The 20,378-nt window shown below is 42.7% G+C and overlaps 1 protein-coding gene and 1 pseudogene across 1 annotated transcript; both read left to right on the top strand.

Moving 5' to 3' along the window:
* The first annotated feature begins 6,651 nt into the window (after positions 1–6,651).
* ttc32 (tetratricopeptide repeat domain 32) lies at positions 6,652–7,914 on the top strand. Its single transcript, XM_029734161.1, has 3 exons — positions 6,652–6,835; positions 6,956–7,122; positions 7,488–7,914. The coding sequence occupies exons 1-3, from the start codon at positions 6,720–6,722 to the stop codon at positions 7,613–7,615; spliced, it is 411 nt and encodes a 136-aa protein (XP_029590021.1). The 5' UTR covers positions 6,652–6,719; the 3' UTR covers positions 7,616–7,914.
* A 5,987-nt stretch (positions 7,915–13,901) lies between these two features.
* LOC115175034 (uncharacterized) lies at positions 13,902–19,942 on the top strand (annotated as a pseudogene).
* Positions 19,943–20,378: the final 436 nt, after the last annotated feature.

Below are 20,378 nucleotides of genomic sequence, written 5' to 3'. Positions count from 1 at the left end.
ACCTTGTCACAGATGGGCTAATGCAGCAGACGACCACACGAGGTTCCACTCATATCAGCTAAAAACAAGAAAAAGCGGCTTCAGTGGCCACGCGATCACCAACACTGGACAATTGAGGGGTGGAAAAATACTGCCTGGTCTGACGAATCCCGGTTCCTGTTGCCTCACGTTGAGTTGGGATTTGGTGTATGCAGCAGGAGTCCATGGCCCCTCCTGCCTGGTGTCAACGGTATAGGCTGGTTGTAATGGTGTGGGGAATGTTTTCCTGGCACGTTAGCTCCCTTAATCACAATTGAACAAAGTTTGAATGCCACACCTTGCAGAATCCATGCCCAAAGAATTCAGGCTGTTCTGGAGGCAAAGGGGTTTCCGACCCCGTACTAGATGGGTGTACCTAATAAACTGGCAACTGACTGTGTATGTATGTATGTATGTATGTATGTATGTGTATATATATATATATATATATATATATAAAAAAAGACCAACATCTCAGATTCAAAACAAAGAGTCATGTGTTTTTAGCGGTACATACCGGTATTCACATTTTCGATACGTACTGCTATAATTCTGTGCAGTACATGTAGATACAAAAGAAGCTCTATGTGGTATTTGTTATATAAACCTGAACTCCCTACACTTAGGTGTCAGTATAGGAAGGCAAATATTTAGGTCCAGCAACGACATTTATGTTAACACTGTGCTAAAATGTACTCTGGCTGTATGGTAGCAGTGAGACCTTTCAGAAACGTATAGCATTGGAAGAAGGGGAACGATCCTTCCATTTCTAAAACTATGTAATTTATGGATCCAACAATGTAGGAGTTATGAAAGAGTTTACAATATTTTGTTCCTGCTGAATCTCAGTGAGATGCAACTTTACTATAACCTACGATAAAAATAACCATATTTCTCAGGTGATTCAGAGATATAAACAAACATTCATTCCTAAGGAGTGCCTTCAGATGTTTTTGGCAATGGTCAAGGTGCAAACATGCCGTGTACCAGTTCGATTGAAGAGGACCCAGTTCAAATAGAGATCACATGCGGTTGAAATGTGGTTGTACAATGGAATTTATAATTACCTTGTTCTAATGGACTAATTTAACACAAGTGCCACCCAAATAACTTATTTCAACCACATGTGACCTCTATATTTGAACTGCGGCTCCTCCTCAATGGAACTGGGTCACCGCATGTTCTTTTGACACCTCGCTCATCGCTAAAAGAGCTGAAGAAGGCGCTGAAGATTTTCCCTCTGGAATGAGTATTTGTTCATTTGTCTGAATCACCTGAGAAATACAGTTGATCTGTCTGCTATGTCTGTGTGAGGTACTCAGTCAAACATTTACCTCAGGTCTAGTTTGGATCCTTTTACTAGCCAGCTGTTTTCTGTTTGCTTGCTATTTCAGTGGCTACACGATCTACAACACAGTCTTTGTCAAACAGTGGCAACCGTAAAACTGTTTTCCTTATACTTAGGTGGGAGGGAACGCACGTGCATACACCCACATGCACGGACACACACACATACACCCAACTTTGGAAACGTTTTAAGACAACCATGGGTGGTGCAGCACGGATCTCTTTACAATCTAGGGGAAACACTGACTTTGAGGGGTGCCTCAAAGACACGACCTTCAACCTTTGACCCACATATACCCAAACTAAGCCAAACCCTGATACCCCTAATTGGAAGTCTGCTCTCCCCTGTCTACTATTCAAAACAATACAAAGTGCAACGCCTCAACCAGTCATCAACGATGTCATGAAGGGTTGAGGTCAAATCTATTTCAATTCAGGAAGTAAACTGAGTTTCCAACTTGAATTAAAATACAATTGACCTCAACCTTGATGGTAAACAATTTTATTTCAAAACCATAATGTAAGTATTGCTGATTCTTCCTCTCCTCATTCAACACGCCTAAAAGTTCGTCAAACAGTTTACAGCTATGGCTGGATGGTAGTTGTCAGTGATATTGATTTATAACGCAGTTCTTTGATGTTGGGGGGCTGATTGATGCCTGCCCTGTTTCTGCCAGACCATGAGTGGACTTTGACACTCTGTGTTAATTCTCACAGCAAACGACAATGTTTGGGGCACTGGAAAAATGCACCAGTTGCCGGGTGCACCACCCCACACACACATCCTTCCTTACGGTGTAGACTGAGGCCAACCTGCAAAGAGCAAATATGAAAAAGGTGATGGCTGAATGAGCATCGACACAGCATTTGAAAGTAGTAGTAGAACTACTTTTCTATCAAGGTAGTGTAACGTCTGCTTCCAACTCACACTCTCAAACACATAGATCCCCTGAACGCAGCTCATTTTCCAGCCTACTTTCCAGCTCACATTCTCAAACACACAGATCCCCTGAACAGAGTTCACTCTCCAGATCCCAAACACCTGAATTCTAATCACCTGTTCACACACCTGTATGTCATTATCACACACTATTTAGTTCAGTTCTTTGAACCCCGTCATTGTGAGGTATTGTTTGTTTTGTGACACACTTCAATTTGGAGTGCTGGTTTTCATTGTAATTTAATCCTCCCGCGTGATAGTGTTTGCCGGCCTCACTAACGACACCTATTCCCTGCCAGTACTTTAGCCTATCGGATTTCCTGTTATCAACCTATTGCCTGATCTCCCGGACGACGTTACTAGCCTTTTCCCTGCCTGTATTGTTGCCTTTTTGGACCCCCTGTGTATGACCTTCTGCCTGCCCCTGGACCCAGCTACCTGCCGCCTCCTGTGGTCCTTTAACAATAAACACCTGCGCTTGAAACAAGCTCTCTGTCTCCCATCTTGTTCACTACAGGTAGTGTATTAGTTGTCTGTTTATTCTGTGGTCTGCTGTGCATTAGCCTTGCCTACTAGGACAACCTTTATGTTTAGTGCATTGTGTGCCTATAGACATGCCTCTCTATAGGATATTTATTAGAGGATGTCATCAGTCTATACCCCAGTACCTACATCAGTGCCCTTCTCTCCTCCTCTGTGTGTCGTCCCTTTGATCTGCCTGAACCCGACCACACACTCTGAAGGTAGATGGGCTGTAAAAGAAGAGGCTACTGAACAGGCCATAGTTCCTTAAGATACTTTTTTTTTTTTAAGGATGACACATGACCTATCTCAGATCATTCTGTGAATTTCTCACCTAGAAAAAGTCTGCTCACATTTTTGTCTGCGAGCGTCCTTTCCTGAGTGTAACGTTTTAGTCTGAGTTCCAGACGGAAGCAATAGACCATGTTACAAATGGAAAACATCTGTATTGTACTGATGCATACTACCGAATTATGATTTGATTGCTCCTTTGCAATAGTAATGGCATCTTTTTGTAGACACTAACTCCGCCATGGTTCGTTGGATATAGCACATGGGGAAATTAATGCAGTTTTTGGATAAACGTCTGTGGTAAACACAGGTTTAGGAGATTTTATACGTTTTGTTCTGAGATCATCAGCTAACGTCACTTTTTAGTGAACTTTGAAGAATTTATGAAATTTAAAAAGCACATAAAGCACAAAGGCTTCATAATTCATAAAGGTAATGTTAACTGACTGATATTATCGCAAATAATAAAACATTAAGCTTGTCTTAACCTCAGACCTTATTTTCTGTGTTTATCCCCAAACCCTATTCTTTCCCTATTCATTTTTGCCATAAGAATGGCTGAAATTACCAGAGGTAACTCATTTTTGGGTTTTAGGACTAAAATCTGGCAACCTCTATGACCATCTTCCTACTAATACTGGCTTATAGAGATAATAATGGCTAATTTTTGTAGGCACTAACTCCGCAATGGTTTGTTGGACAAAGCCTATGGGGAAAATGAATGGTGTTTTTGTAGTGTTTTGGATAAATGCCAAAGATAAGGTCAGTGGTAAACACAGGCTTAGGAGATCTTATATGTTTTGTTCTATGAGAATCTTCATCAGCTCACATTACTTTTTGTAAACTTTTAAAGGCTTCGTAATTCATAAAGGTCATGTTAACTTGCTGCTTTATCTCATAGAACAAAATCTCCTAAACCTGTGTTAACCTTTGACCATATTTTCAGCGTTAATTCCAAAACCCTATTCTTTCCCCATTCATGGAAAAGATGGCGGAAGCGAACGCTGGTGTGGATCTTGAATCTAATGGCGGTAGAATCAAGGAGAATTAGACTACTGTCCAAAAGAACTGAAAACTCTGCAAAGTAGCGTACAGTGCTGAGAATGTCCCTTGTTGGAGTACGGTTTATTAATGAGGAGCAATTGATCGGATTACCAACCTTGAAGAATCCATTTGAGATCCAAACTGATGGAGAGAGTGCTGGGTAAAGTGAAGGCTGTGAGGATTACAAGAGGCGGACTTGTTTAGATTTTTGCTGATCAGAAGGATTGTGTGTTGCGTTTTACCCGATTTGATAAGTTTGACATGTTGTGTGTGTCTCTTGGGACAGGGCACCCCTCAAGGGGGTAATATCTGGCATCTTGTGGGAAGCCGATGTTACAGAGATGGAAAATATTCCTGCATTGATTGATGCACATCGGATGACTCGTATGGTGAATACAGAAAAAGTGAAGTCTGTTTTGTTGTTTGATATGGAGTCTCTCCCTACTCAGGTCCAGTTGGGGTATATAAAATAGAGAATCAGATATGTATCCCAAGACCAATGCAGTGTGATCACTGTAAAGCTTTTGGACATGTTTCAAGTGTTTGCAGAAGGGAGAAGCCGAATGTCCAAGTTGTGGAAAAGATCATGTAATGTGTTTAAAAGTGATGAAAATGTGACATGTTGCAATTGTGGTGGAAACCATGAAGCCACGTCTTTGGAATGCCCAACAAGGGTGAAAGACAATGAGGTGGCCAAAGCCAGGACTATCCAGAGCATTTATTTGCAACGGCTGTTTAAAGGGTTGAGGGTTCGAATGGTACTACTGTCGAGTCCATGGTGGTGGATAGGCCTTCACCAGCAGGACCCAGATATTTTAAAGGTTAAGAAGATGGACTTTGTGGCATTTATAGCTATGGAGATTAATGGCACTACCAAGGTGGAGAGGAAGTCCAGGAAAATATATATAATTGTAGATGCGGTTCCTAGGACTGAAAGGAGTTGCAGGAAGTATTGTCACAAGCCGTACCACCCTCAGGCGCTAGAGCCTGCCCTTACCAAAAAAGATTGCAGTTTTGAAACTGTAGTAAAAGTGCAGTAACTGCAGTCGACTGTGGTATTTTGTACACAGTAATTGCAGAATAAGTGGAGTGTACTGCATTCAGTTACACTGAAAAATGACTGCAGTAAAAAAAAAAGGGTTATTTTGGACGCAGTTATACTGCAATCTTTTTCGTATGGGTGAGAAGGGAAATATGGAGGTTTGATGGAAGAAGTGGGAGTTTTTGTCAATGTACTATTTTTATTTGGGTGGATTAAGTTAAGGAAAACTATCATGTATGGACTTACTTTTACCTATTTAAAAAAAAAATCCATCCAGTTGGTGGCGTCAACCCAGCTTTTGAGGTTGTAGTCCGCCATAAAAACCACAGAAGATTTTCTCAATTTTTCCCATAGGGCTGGCTACAGTGATGCCAATTTAGCAATTTTGTTGCTAGATTTAGCAACTTTTCAGAGTACCCTGGCAACTTTTTTTTCAAACAGCACCTAGCAACAGATTTAGCTACTTTTTAAAAATGTATTTGGAACTTTTAGCAACTTTTGAAAAGTGACTCAAATGCTAAAATGACACAAAAACGATTTTCTCTGTCACACTCAGTCACAACACACGTGCCTGGCTGCAAAAGTGCATTGTGAGTGACGTCAGCAGCAGGCGCTCAGCTCGTGCACAGCCAGCAGTAATTCCAGCAAATTGCAATTCCAGCAAATTGCAAATCATTGTTGGCTGACTGCAGCAGCAGTAGATCGGGTTCGACGAGCCAAACCCAATTAATCAAGTTGGACACGAATGTTTGATCTTGAACAGAACTTACAACATCAATCAGCATGTCTCAATCAAAATTGTACAGCCAGAAGTACAGAAAATAGTGGGAGTCTGTACATGAACAAATGTCAAATCATATTTTTTGGCCAGTCAATTTGAGTAACGTTATTGTGTATTCTACGTAATGACGCAGTTTGACGTTATCACGCAATGACATCACAACGTCATTTAGCAACTTTTGCAACAAATCAACCTGCCTCTAGCAACTTCCCCTGAAAATTAGTTGGCAACACTGGCTGGCTAAGCGAACCGGAAGTAACTCATTTCCGGGTTTTAGGACTGCAAGCTATAACGTATTAGCTCTATATCACATTAATTAACTGACTGATCATGTATAAGACATGTGCATTACTCAGCAAAGTACAAAACAATCTAAGAGAAAAAATACACAAATGAAAAGGGGAAACAAATCACAAGAAAATCATAATATGGACACACAATCAACTAATAATGTGGTCAACTCTGCCACCTGTTTTTACAAGAAAGGAAAATAGGTGAACATTTTGGATTATATTTAAATAGCTAATCTATTGAGCAGTAATGTACAATAAATATGGTCTTTATTTAGTAACATAATGTTAGATCAATAAATATTTTTAATAACCATACATGCTACGTACCCCTTGCGTCAACACGCACCAGGCGTGTTAGTATATTTGTCCACAAATATACTCATTTCCGGTAAGAGTTGCAGAAGCGGAAACAGACTTCCATCCAAACATTTTATGCCTTAAATGGAACAAGACAGCTGTCAAACTCTTGAACGCGCCAATGTTGAGTTTAAAAAACGCAATTTCAAGCAGGCAGAAGAACTATATACAAAGTTCCTCGCGTCATGCTGGAAAACAAGGTAACACAAAAACACGTTGTCATTGACATCTTGTGAATTCCGTGCTAATTTAGCTATGTGGAAGACAGTAGTTAGCTAACGTTAAATGTTAACATTCTCTTTTACCATGGTTTATTTCAGAAATTGTGATGCCAGTGACCTTGCTACTGCTCACAACAACCGTGGGCAGATAAAGTACTTCAGGGTGGATTTTCGTGAAGCAATGGAGGACTACACTTCTGCAATTGAGGCCAACTGCCAGATCGAAGTATCATTCTACAACAGAGGACTAATTCGTTATAGATTAGGTAATGAAATGTCGTGTAATGAAGTGGCTACAACAGACGAGATTGTGAATTCCAATGGTGAAAAAAGGTATTGCAGTCCCAATTTTAGTCACTAGGTGGGGTTATTTCATCCATTTGAACAAACTTGTACTGGCAAGGCAGTCTTGCTGGTTTTCCTTATGTGAAATGTTTCTCGTAAGCTGGGGTATAATCATTACGCCTATTCTGTTGCAAAACGTTTTGTGGAAACTTCAAATGGAATAAGCAAACAAGAGTTTCTATTTGACAAATGCAGGTGCTCCCTCATTTGGTTCTTAACTGGTTTCAGTAATGAATACATCCCTGGTGAATTGAATGGATAAATGTTGTTTTACCTTTTGTTGCAGGCTTTTTCCAAGACGCAGAGATGGACTTCAAGAGGGCCCTAGAACTCAACCCTAACTTTGAAGATGCCAAAGTGAGCTTACAGCAAACACTGTTGGACCAAGAGCACAAGATTAATAGGGGATATTGAGAATGTATTAGGTTTTCCCCTTAGCTACACTCTAATGACAATCTAATGACAAATCTCAAAGTAATTGCCAGTATGTCTGCAATTTGTATAAGTACAAAAATGTGTCCATGTATGATATGTTTTAATGTTTTTGGGGATTAAGGTTAATTATTAGATTATGGTAAATATAAAGTAGATATAGATTCACAACATACCCATCCTTATCTAAGAATTTAACTCCTGTGTTTGACAACAATGACCTCTGATGCACTCATACTAATAAAGATGATAATGCTGTAATGTATGCAGCACATAAAATGTATTTATATAGCCCTTCTTACATCAGCTGATATCTCAGTGCTAAACCGAAACCCAGCCTAAAACCCCAAACAGCAAGCAATGCAGGTGTAGAAGCACGGTGGCTAGGAAAAACTCCCTAGAAAGGCCAAAACCTAGGAAGAAACCTAGAGAGGAACCAGTCTGAGGGGTGGCCAGTCCTCTTCTGGCTGTGCTGAGTGGAGATTATAACAGAACATGGCCAAGATGTTCAAATGCTCATAAATGACCAGCATGGTCAAATAATAATCACAGTTGTCGAGGGTGTAACAAGTCAGCACCTCAAGAGTAAATGTCAGTTGGCTTTTCATAGCCGATCATTGAGAGTATGCTCTACCGCTCCACATGTTTTTTTTTAACCCTTGGGTGGTGTACATGTTTTTGTTATTCACCCAATGTTCCTGGGACCCACAACATTACTGGGTTTTTAAAATGATACAGCATAACAATATATGTAAAAATACATACTGTAGATGTTGACATATCAATTGCAAGCAATATAGACTGCATATATGGTTAATATTTGCCATTTACCACTGCTAGATCACATTTACCAATAAAAACACTATTTAAAAAAAATATATCAAATGTGATTTTTGTAAATCATTCATAATCAGGACATGGGTGGAATAAATCATGTTTATCTTGATCTTTGAACTGAACAAATTGGCAGGACACATTTTACATATAGTATTTTATGGAAATGATATGAGTCCAATTGAACACACATTAAGGCCGGTCTAGACACCACATGAGGGACAGTTTTACTGTGTGTGTTGCAAATGTATTTCTTGTACTTGTATGTGTATTGTCTTCCTGTCCTCATTGGGTCCACCCACATCACAGCACTTTTTGTTGCTACCGGCTGCAATCTAGAATGATGAAAACACTTAGTTCAGGAATTTTACTAACATCGCACTCACATATATAGTTACAGCAGGCCAAGGTAGGAGAGTCAGACATGCAAGAACACATGCAAGAACATCACTCACACTTACTTCCAGCATTGGAGTTGTGGGTCGGGCAGATGGGGCACCAGCATCCTCCTGAATACTCTTCATGGTGGCTGCAGAAGCTGGGGTCCTTGGGATATGTTGCCGCCTCTGGATTTCAGGTTCTTACCGATGCCTTGCCCAGCTCCTCGAGAAAGAGCGGTCTCCTCTGGACCTTCCCTCTGTTCCAATCTGGGTTCAACGCCATCCAGATGACAAATGTGATGTACGCCGAGATGTCCAAGAAGTTGAATATCACAAGTGTCCAGCGTAGGGTTCTTCTTTTGCAGCTGTAGCCAGTCACCAGCTTGTCTAAATTGTCCACCCCTCCTTTTGTGGCATTGTAATCCATTATGATTTCTGTTTTTTGATATTCCAGGCCACAGATTCTCCCATCCCTATGCAGCATACTCATGAGTACCACATTTTTGCCTTTCTTTGACTCGTAGGACACTAGGTGCGTGTCGGCCGTGAACACAAACTTAGAGGAATTGATAGGCCTGTTCCGTGTATCAAATCAAAGTTTATTTGTCATGTGCGCCAAATACAACCTTACAGTGAAATGCTTACGAACAGGCTCTAACCAATAGTGCAAAAAGGTATTAGGTGAACAATAGGTAAATAAAAAAATAAAACAACAGTAAAAAAAACAGGCTATATACAGTAGTGAGGCTATAAAAGTAACGAGGCTACATACAGACACCGGTTAGTCAGGCTGATTGAGGTAGTATGTACATGTAGATATGGTTAAAGTGACTATGCATATATGATAAACAGAGAGTAGCAGCAGCGTAAAAGAGGGGTTGGGGGGGGGGGCACAATGCAAATAGTCCAGGTAGCCATTTGATTACCTGTTCAGGAGTCTTATGGCTTGGGGGTAAAAACTGTTGAGAAGCCTTTTTGTCCTAGACTTGGCACTCCGGTACCGCTTGCCATGCGGTAGTAGAGAGAACAGTCTATGACTAGGGTAGCTGGGGTCTATGACAATTTTTAGGGCCTTCCTCTGACACCGCCTTGTGTAGAAGTCCTGGATGGCAGGCAGCTTAGCCCCAGTGATGTACTGGGCCGTACGCACTACCCTCTGTAGTGCCTTGCGGTCAGAGGACGAGCAATTTCCGTACCAGGCAGTGATGCAACCGGTCAGGATGCTCTCAATGTTGCAGCTGTAGAACCTTTTGAGGATCTGAGGACACATGCCAAATCTTTTTAGTTTCCTGAGGGGGAATAGGCTTAGTTGTGCCCTCTTCACGACTGCCTTGGTGTGTTTGGACCATTCTAATTTGTTGGTGATGTGGACACTAAGGAACTTGAAGCTCTCAACCTGCTCCACGACAGCCCCGTCTATGAGAATGGGGGCGTGCTCGGTCCTCCTTTTCCTGTAGTCCACAATCATCTCCTTAGTCTTGGTTACGTTGAGCGATAGGTTGTTATTCTGGCACCACCCGGCCAGGTCTCTGATCTCCTCCCTGTAGGCTGTCTTGTCATTGTCGGTGATCAGGCCTACAACTGTTGTGTCGTCTGCGAACTTAATGATGGTGTTGGAGTCGTGCCTGGCCATGCAGTCGTGGGTGAACAGGGAGTACAGGAGGGGACTGAGCACGCACCAGTGGGAGCTCCAGTGTTGAGGATCAGCCTGGCAGACATGTTGTTGCCTACCCTAACCACCTGGAGGCGGCCCGTCAGGAAGTCCAGGATCCAGTTGCAGAGGGAGGTGTTTAGTCCCAGGATCCTTAGCTTAGTGATGAGCTTTGAGGGTACTATGGTGTTGAACACTGAGCTGTAGTCAATGAATATCATTCTCACATAGGTGTTCCTTTTGTCCAGGTGGGAAAGGGCAGTGTGGAGTGCAATAGAGATTGCATCATCTGTGGATCTGTTTGGGCAGTATGCAACTTGGAGTGGGTCTAGGATTTCTGGGATAATGGTGTTGATGTGAGCCCTTACCAGCCTTTCAAAACACTTCATGGCTATGGACGTGAGTGCTATGGGTCTGTAGTCATTTAGGCAGGTTGCCTTCATGTTCTTGGGCACAGGGACTATGGTGGTCTGCTTGAAACATGTTGGTATTACAGACTCAATCAGGGACATGTTGAAAATGTCGGTGAAGACACCTGCCAGTTGGTCAGCACAACCCACATCCCTTGGTTCTTCTCAGAGGCTCCTCCATCTGCTTTCCCCGAATACAGATCCACGCATATGATGAAGCAGCATCACAGGCAGCCCACATCTTGATTCCATATTTTGCGGGTTTAGACGGTATGTACTGCCTGAAGGGGCAGCGGCCCCTAAATGACATAAGCTGCTCATCAACAGTAACGTTGGGCCCAGGGTTGTAAAACAGGGGAAGGTGTCCACCCACTTGTCCCACACTGATCTGATTGCAGCTAGGTTGTCTTTGCCACCGAGCTGGTCTGGTGTCTCGGTTATCGAAGCGGATAATCTGGAAATAATGTGAAAGTTTTCCAGAGATGTTGCACAGATGTTGCCAGTTTCTGCATCCTACGGGGATTCTGTGGATTCCCCATTGGATCTGAAAACACCAGCAAGGATAACAACCCCAAAGTATGTATGTAAATAAGTTTGGTCCACATGCCATCCCTCCAAATTAGTGCAGTCCAGAACAATTTTCTGTATTGTGCCTTGGATGAACAGTTCAAAAGAAGACTTTATGTCCTGCTCATGAGTAAGCGCCGTCCGCGTCGGCCCTGGTTGCATCCTTATCACATTGGCAGCCATGCGGGGTGGCTCATTCTTTGGGCAAGAAGACCATTCAATTTCACCCTTTTTTGACATCCTCCTGCAGGCTGCTGATGAGCTGGTTGCTGACGGGTTGGTCCTGGGGCTGGCTGAGGGTCAATCTCATCCCCTTCTTCCAACTTACTGTCAGACTCCGAATTGACAGAGACATGATCATCATATTCGGAAAGTTTTTCATCTTCCAAAGTGGAAGATGTTCCTTCCACACTAGCTTCTCTCTCTGCAAAAATTATTTCTAAGGCCCTCTGAGCAGAGATGAGTTTTGCCACACTGATCGATTGTGGTAAGGAGCCACACATGCAAAGCTATTTATTTGTTGTGTCCCTCCCCCCAATTTGCACCTGGCTGGGGTAGAGTGTGGGAAAAAAACAGTATTTTTTACAATGTATCGGAAATAATGTATCAAAATAATGTATTGTAATAACATTGTGCAGGTTCCCGCAAGACACTGTGTAGTTTCACACACTACAAAGGGTAAAGAGTGTGAGAAAAGTGGCAGACAGGCAGACAGGCGGGGAGACAGACAGGCTCTTGGTGCTATGTTGAAACAGCAGGCCCAGGTAGGAGGAGGAGGACAGAGTGAAGGCACACAGCAAACCTTTTTGTTTCATTTTTACTTGTTTTCACCTACACACACACACTTTTCCACATTTTTATTACCCTCGGGTCCAGTGGACCCGAACACCACATATGTAATATAAATGTGTAGGGGGGTGCACAGTGTGCACTCAATGAAAATGTGTTATTTTACTACATGTTCTTCACAGAAAATGAGCCAAGGCCAATGAGTCTCAGGTTGAAAAAAGAATTAATTGTATCATTTATCTTTTAGTTAACATTCAAAATGAGTCCCACAGACCCGAACACCACACAAGGGTTAAATACAAATAAATAATTATGTGATATAATTTGATGCAAACCACAATAGGTTTCTTTGTGATAGTTTGATGCTAGTCTTACAAGTACAATCATGAACCTAAACTTGTGAATATAAGTATTAATCCATACCGCTTCTGGCTCCCACATGCTAGGTGAACAGTGTGTACAGTATTCAATAACAAGCTCCAGTTCCGTTATTTCAATTGTTAATCGGTAACCTAGTATCAATGCACTTTTGGTGTGCAATATACAACATGACGAAATGTGATTTTTCTGAATTAATGAGTAATAGTATCAGTGTTGTACTCAAGTCCACGTCTCGGACTTGACTCAGACTCAAATCACATTTTTCATGACTCGTGACTCGACTCGTACGCTACCATCCTTACAATGGACAGAATTTAGATTTAAAAAATGGTTGGATCCAGTGCTTGACTTGGACTGAAATAGGTTCCGTAACTCATTTTGGGTGCAGGTACTGTTCATATTTCGGTGCAGGCGCTCCACAATACTTGTTAGCTAATATTCTATAAGAGGAACAGGACCTCAATCAGTAGAATATTTGAGGTGCCGATACTCAGCTTCGGTGAGCTCCTGCCCAAGTCAAGCACTGGTTGGACCGCAGAATTTAGCACTACCAAGGGACTCTTGACTCAAGTATAAAGGACTCAGACTCAAACAATAGGGACTTAGGGCCAGACTCAGACTTGAGGTTTAGTGACTTGACAACATCACTGAATAGTGTGTCTTAGCTGTGTCTACACAGGCAGCCCAATTCTGATCTTTTGCCCAATGATTGGCAAAAGAGCTGATCTGATTGGTCAAAATACTTATTATTGGACAAAGATCGGAATTAGTCTGCCTGTGTAAACTATTAATGCTATTATTGAAATAGGCCAGTAAAACCGATTTTGTCTCGAAGGGATACAGCTTTTGTCAAAATTGACTTTTTGTAGCAGCTTAAGGAGAACTTATGCAGCAGGTTAGAATAATTAATGTAGCAGGTTAGGAGAAGTAGGTTAAGGTTAGGAAAAGGGTTAGCTAAAATGTAAAAAAAAATACTTTTGAAGTCAATTTGAAAAAACCTGTATCCCATCTAGACCTAATCCAGCAGCACCCCCTTTGCCCTACTTTTCATTGTTCGCTGATCACCTCCCTGATAACATTTCAGATATAAATACAACTTATTTTCTCTACATGAAAGAGAAGCATATAAAATGCATTTCAATCTGACTGTTCTGTCCTCTGCTTACAGCTAACGAGCTGTGAATGTGGACCGTTGATTGATAATGACCTGTGGCCAGTGTGATTGGCTACCAGATAAAACACCTGGGAAAGGGCTCAAGCACAGTATTCCAGTGGTACAGTCTCCTTCTGTGCTGCGCTTCCTCTTATGACAGTGGGGTTTTTGTGGCTGTGTACAAGCCAAAGTGCCCATTTGGTGTGATGTGTGTTTTTAGATGTCTGTAAGTATTTTTTAAATTTTTATTTTTAATGTTTGATAAATGTGTGATTTATATGTTGTACTCTCATTTTAGTGTGACATGGGTTTTGCTGAGTGTTGCTGTCTCTGGTCAGTTCCAGAGGCCAAGTTCCAAGCCTAGTTCAAGTAAGGGCTCCCTAATTGTATGAAGTTGTGTACCTGACTAATACTGCTCAGTAGGACTTACTGGTATCTTCTCTCCAGATAATGGCTTGCGGTCTGCGTGTCTTGGCAACGTCTTGAGGCTAACATTGGACAAAACTTTGGCTGTCGGTAGCCAGCTAGAAATTGATGCCATCGGTGAGTCTAAGTACTGAAGCGTCATGACAAGTTGGTGTGAACATTCTATTTCAAAGTCTAATCCGCAACGGTTCTTTCAGATGGCACTGACATTATACCGTTGTCGCACACCTTGGCTGCCCAGTGTGGATACAGCGTTGAGTCTGACCCTTGGGGCAACACCAAAGTCTTTGCGTCCTTGTTGGGCTGTTATGTTGACAACCAGGTACATTTCCAAAAGGGACAATGCAGTTAAATGACAACTACCTTGTCCTTAATCAATCTTGCTGTTAGTCTTATCAGCTGACGTATACATTTCAACTTGAACAGTATGCATTTAGTGCAAACGATGCCAAAAGTTACCCTTAAATGGATAACTTGGCATTCCAGGTAGTCCCTCCCTGTTTTGGCTAGTCTTATGCTTTGTGCCTAATGAACATGACCCAGAACTAAGTGATTTGTTCCATAGGTGGATGTGGTGTTCACCCTTGGCCTGCGACTGCGAATGTATAGAGATGGCCATTCAGAGCAGGTCAAGCATGTGACCGAGACGTGCAGCTACTCCCCCTGGGCCTCCCGGGAAATTCTTTGTGACAGGAACTACATGGAGGTGAGGCCATTCTGAGTATCCCTAGATTTAGTTTTACTGCTTTTTAAGGTGGGTGCAATACTTTGGTGTAGAATTTATTGATCTAGCCTTGGTGATTTGCTCTGTTCAGGTGTCAAGCCTCATGGTCACTCCAGAGACCCCTGTCAAAATGGTCGCTGGCCAGCAGGTTCATGATTCCTGGGAAGATGCCATCCCTGATGTATGTCATTTAAGATGATTCACTTTTTTATATACACGTAGACTGGCTACATTCTCTGTAGTTACTATTTTCCTTTCCACCACAGGCTGCCGTTGCTCCAAATGGCATCTGGAAGATGACATTCCACACCCCTGACCCCAAGGTCATGTTACTGACTGATGCTCAGCGGGCTGGTTATGGTGCCATGATGACCCAAACAAGACTGGTGATCTGAAGCCCCTACAACATGGCAGAGACTTATTCTGTAGAGGTGATCATCACTGGCCTAAGCAATTTTCTTGGTTGTCACTTCCCTGTCATCATAATGACATATTGGTTAGAACATGCCATGTGACTAATACATTACTTTCTCACCAGGTGGCTGGAGTTCCTATGGAGGTCTTCAGTGTGTCCACTTACTACAAGACTGGCAATTTGATTGTGGATTCAGCTGCTGCCTGTCCTACTGGTACATATGCTTTCTAAAGGGCATCTCTGGCTTTTTACAAAAGCAGCACATTTCTGATTGTGTCTTGCCCAATTGGTCAGGTGGTGTAGTCTTCACTGACAAGGTCATCACCTGGCATGTGCCTCGCCGCATCACCCCGCTGATTTCTAGTGCTGTTAAGATTCTGGAGACACACATGGGTATCTATGGCCAGAGGCTGGACAAAACCAAGATGGCCACCAGACACTACAAGATGTCTGTCATGGAGTCTCACATCATCATTGAGATTCCAGTGGGGTCACCTGATGGCTACTACAAGGTCAGACTACTTTCATATTGTTCATTAGGCCACAAGATGCGTTTCTTAATGTAATTCTTTCAGTGTCTTCATCTGCCTAATGAGCAGAACATGTCTTGACAGTTGCTTGATTTATACAACTTCTATTTGTATTGATTGCAGAGTCATGCCCAAGATTATGCTTACCACATAACCTACACTGTTGAACCGATGCTTGAGTTGCTGTGGAGGGCAGAAAACACACAGGCTGACACAAGATACAAAGTCCTCTTCCCCATCACAACTCCTCTGATGCCCAGGCCTCCACATGTTATTGACAGTAAGTCTGCTTCACTTGTACTGAATGCAGGCGGGTCTGTTCAGGATGGTGTACAGTTCACAAACATTTAGTGTGGCGGTAACCTTGACTCTAGCAGATGCTGTCCCAGTCTCCAAGGAGGAAACATAACTCCCTGGTATAAAAGTTGCATACTTTAAACTATTTCTGGAACACCTGTTAAGTTCTCTTTACCTTTAACCCATGTTATGGCCTCTCTTCCAGGCACTGTTCCTGAGCAGAGAGTGTTTGACATCCTCCTGGGTACCTTCCTCCATGATGTGGAGCTGATGAACATCACCTTTACCACCAGGGTGCTAACTGTTGCAGAGTGCAATGCCAGAGGCTTTGATGTCCAGGAGCACCACTTTGCTAACGGCTCCAAGACCTTCTCACTAAGAGTGCCCTTCTCAGATGAATTAGTCCTGAAACAAGTGTGTTCCTTCAGTTAAATGTACTGCTGCAATGACAGACTCGGTCTGTAAAAGAACATTGCTAATGTGTGTGTGTGTATATACGAACAGGATTTCATAAAGGGCAACTTGGTGTTTTGGCTCACATAGTAAATCTGAGTAGATGCTGCATCCATTTGAAACGTGCCTCATGCTGAACATGACCAACATGTAATGCTTTTTTTCTATTTAATATATGCAGAACCCTGATCCCCTTACAACTGTGTACTTCCTCCCTCTGGTCTTCGGTCTGCTCGTCCTGCCTGAACAAACACCCTTCCCCCACCCTGCTGAGCTGGAGGCCTCCCGGGAAGATGTTGGTAAGGCCACCTAGGTTAAATATCAATCGCTTCAGTAGATTGACTGCAGGACCCAGTAAGGCATCTGATTGAAAGCAACACTCAATTGTTGACTTCCATGGAGATGCAGATTCTATTCCTATGCATTTAATCAAGTGAAATGCATAGGAAACAATTTAGTTTCTACTTCAATGCACTTAATCCTATCCAATAGGCAAACTGGGCCCTGGGTGAGCACCCATCCAGTGCTTCAGATCAACTTTTTCCTTAGCTACATTTTCTGTCTCAGTTCTTCCCACAATCACCGGCAGCTGCGACCAGGAGAACTTCTACTTCTCTGTAAAATACGGGAGCAAACAGGATAACTTCCAGACCATGATGCTTCATGCTGGTTCATGGAGGGAGCTGGATACTGAGCTGGCAAAGCTGTACAGTCTCACTGGCAACGGCACACACTTCAGTATCGTGGTGCCCTTCACTGCACCTGCTGCAGCATTTGAGGTATGAGTTCTGATCCATGATTACTAACGCTAATGCCGCATGACTCTCTCGCTGCGCAAAATGCCTCGGACGACTATTGAACTGCCTAATACATCAGGGGTTGGCAACATGGTGCTTTTATTTGCCCCACAAAGTTTGTTCTTTTAGGGAATTTCAAATGGTTGTGATGGTCAACTTCGCTCTTGGGATTTATTTGTGGTGTTAAATTACGTTCTGACCATTAGCTCAAACTGTTTAAATGTAATTACCCCCCCCTGAACTAAAAGTAACTGTTGCTTTCCAGTTGGTTCACTTCAAATCTATCAGAGCCAGAGTGGACTTGCTGCTGTTGGAGATGCCTAACATGTGGCAACTCGATGACCTTTCACTTGCCTGCTATTTCCCCCTGACTACAACTGGTTTGTGTTCTGTTTAAAATGGCTTTGTATTTTAATGTTACTGTAAAAATAGCTAACGCAATTGCTTAAAATATTACTGGAATGCAGTCTCGCATTAGGGCAAGAGACTGACTTATCTGCACTTGCTTTGAACACATTTCAGAGTGCTACTCCAACGGCACAGCGACTGCACTGGCGGTTAAGGTGGAATCTGTTAGCAACTTGAACCCTGAATACCTGACCTTGAGGGACCAGTCATGTAAACCAGCCTTCAGCAATGACCGCTTTGCTTTCTTCTCCTTCAAACTCAACTCCTGTGGCACCACAAGAACGGTAAGGCTGCTTCTAGGCCTGATAACTCATCAGTAATGTGGATCTCTAACTTTTAAAATCAGATTACAAGGGATTTCAAAATTTGTCACGTGTGCCCTTACAATGAAATGCTTACTTGCAGGCTGTAACCAATAGTGCAAAAAAGGTTTTACGTGAACAGTAGGTAAAGAACACTTATAGAAGTAGCGATGCTACATGCAGACACTGGTTGGTCAGGCTGATTGAGGTAGATATGGTTAAAGTGACTATGCATATATGATGAACAGAGCAGTGTAAAAGAGGGGTGGGTGGGACACAATGCAGATGTGCGGTCTAGGATTCGATCGGCACCCCTACTGACACTTTATGCATATGGACCCATGTGTTAAGATTCTACCTCGGTATCGTGAATGACATATTGCATTTCTAATTGTTCTTACCTTTCTAGTTCTTTGACGATGTCATGGTGTATAAGAATGAAATTGCCCTGCCATACAACACAGGCAAACAAAGTAGGAAAGGTCCATCCGCTCCAGAGTATCGGTAAGAATGCATGCCACTATGTTGTGAATGATTTTCCGTCCTGTGCGTATTGTCACTGGTTGGCCCTCGTGTTTCAGGCACACCGTCTCTTGCTACTACCTGCTCAACCACACAAAGACCATGGCATTCCGTGCTAGCCCAAGGAGAACTGACCCTGTGGCAGATCCTGGGGTGGGACATCTGGTGGTCCAAATCAGACTGTCCCAGGGTAAGATGAGTTTAAGTGACAGTGTCACAAATCAGCCTTGTTCTAGTCAGACTGCTTGGGTTACTAGTTCTAAAATTAAGCAATCATGTTAATGTAAACCTTCAGGTGAACTCTGCTCACTGGCTCTGTCTTTCAGATAGCTCTTATGCCTTATTCTACCAAAATGAGGACTACCCAGTGGAAAAGTACTTGAGACAGCCTCTGTATTTTGAGGTGGAGCTGATGCAGTCCACTGACCCTCAAATAGAGGTGGTGTTGGAGAACTGCTGGGCCACGCTGCACAAGGACAGAACTTCTCTTCCTAGCTGGGACCTCATTGTTGACAGGTAGCTAGCATGTTTTTTTCTGGGGTCATTTTAGGCAGAATAACAGTGGCCAGGGTCTCATTCACTAGTGAACTGGCTGAAACAAATGGACTTCCTGCCCCAAACCGTTTGGTATGCATTAATGAATACAGCCAGGATTCTTCATGATTTGTATCTAATCTCTTGCCCACTCCTACTCTCAGCTGTGAGAATCTTGATGACCTGTACCTCACGGTCTTCCATCCCGTCGTTGCGGACACAAGGGTTCAGGTCCCAGCTCACATCAAACGCTTCTCCATCAACATGTTCACCTTCACCAAGGATGATGCAGTTCTGAAAGAACAGGTGATGTAGACTGTTTCCTCTAGAAAGTCTAATCTCTTAGATGCTAGCCTGAGTTGTATTTTAAATACTCTGTTCTCTCCATAGATCTTTGTGCATTGTGATGCAGTCCTCTGTGACACCACCAAACCTGATGGCATCTGTTCAGGCCAGTGTGCAAATGCCCTGAGGTATGCAAACTCTCTCAGACCAACTGGCTCAAAAAGAGGTATGGCTCCGTTTATCTAGTGATTTCTGGCCGCTGATGGCTCTGTGGTATCAGTATGTCCTCCAGACCCTGAAGTTGGTGTCTGCTCTTGTTCTAGGTCCTAGAGCTACAGATGCCAGCCAGTATAAGAAGCAGATCTCTTCTGGACCTGTTCTTCTCTCTGACTCACACTTGTTCTAATATAATAAAGCTTCAGTTTTGGTTAACTGATTTTAAGTCTCCACACATTGGACTTGTGTTCCATGAAGTCCTTTTGCAGAAGTTGTTCCATGTAATTACTCAATAGCTATTTACTAAGCCTCTTCTACAGCATGTAGTGCCAGACAATATTGGCACTGTAGTTAAGAACTCTAAATTTGCAGCTTGGTTTGTTAACATTGCAGACTAAATACATTTTTCAATGTTAAGAAAATCACCAAGGCATGGACAGTTATTGACACCCAGGTGCAATACTTGGTTAAATAACCTTTGACAATTACGGCACAAAATGCATGTAGTTCTGAGCTTGCTGTACCTTTCTACTTGCAATTTGGCTTGCTTCAAACTGCTCAAGTTGAGGGGTGCCTGCTGTACAGATGTTACTGGAGGTTTTTAATGGGGTTTTTTTTTCTCCCATAATGGGTGGTTTGGGTCATCCTACTGGACTGCTCATGACCAATGG

This window comes from Salmo trutta, chromosome 35 (genome assembly GCF_901001165.1).
Source record: "Salmo trutta chromosome 35, fSalTru1.1, whole genome shotgun sequence".
NCBI lineage: Eukaryota > Metazoa > Chordata > Actinopteri > Salmoniformes > Salmonidae > Salmo > Salmo trutta.
The sequence above is the reverse complement of the archived record's forward strand: the minus strand, read 5'-3'. Positions and strand labels throughout refer to the sequence as shown.

Coding starts and splice junctions, on each gene's coding strand:
- ttc32 (XM_029734161.1), top strand. CDS start 6,720: ATGGAACAAGACAGCTGTCAAACTCTTGAACGCGCCAATGTTGAGTTT. Junction 6,836..6,955: donor GCGTCATGCTGGAAAACAAG/GTAACACAAAAA, acceptor GGTTTATTTCAG/AAATTGTGATGCCAGTGACC. Junction 7,123..7,487: donor ACTAATTCGTTATAGATTAG/GTAATGAAATGT, acceptor CTTTTGTTGCAG/GCTTTTTCCAAGACGCAGAG.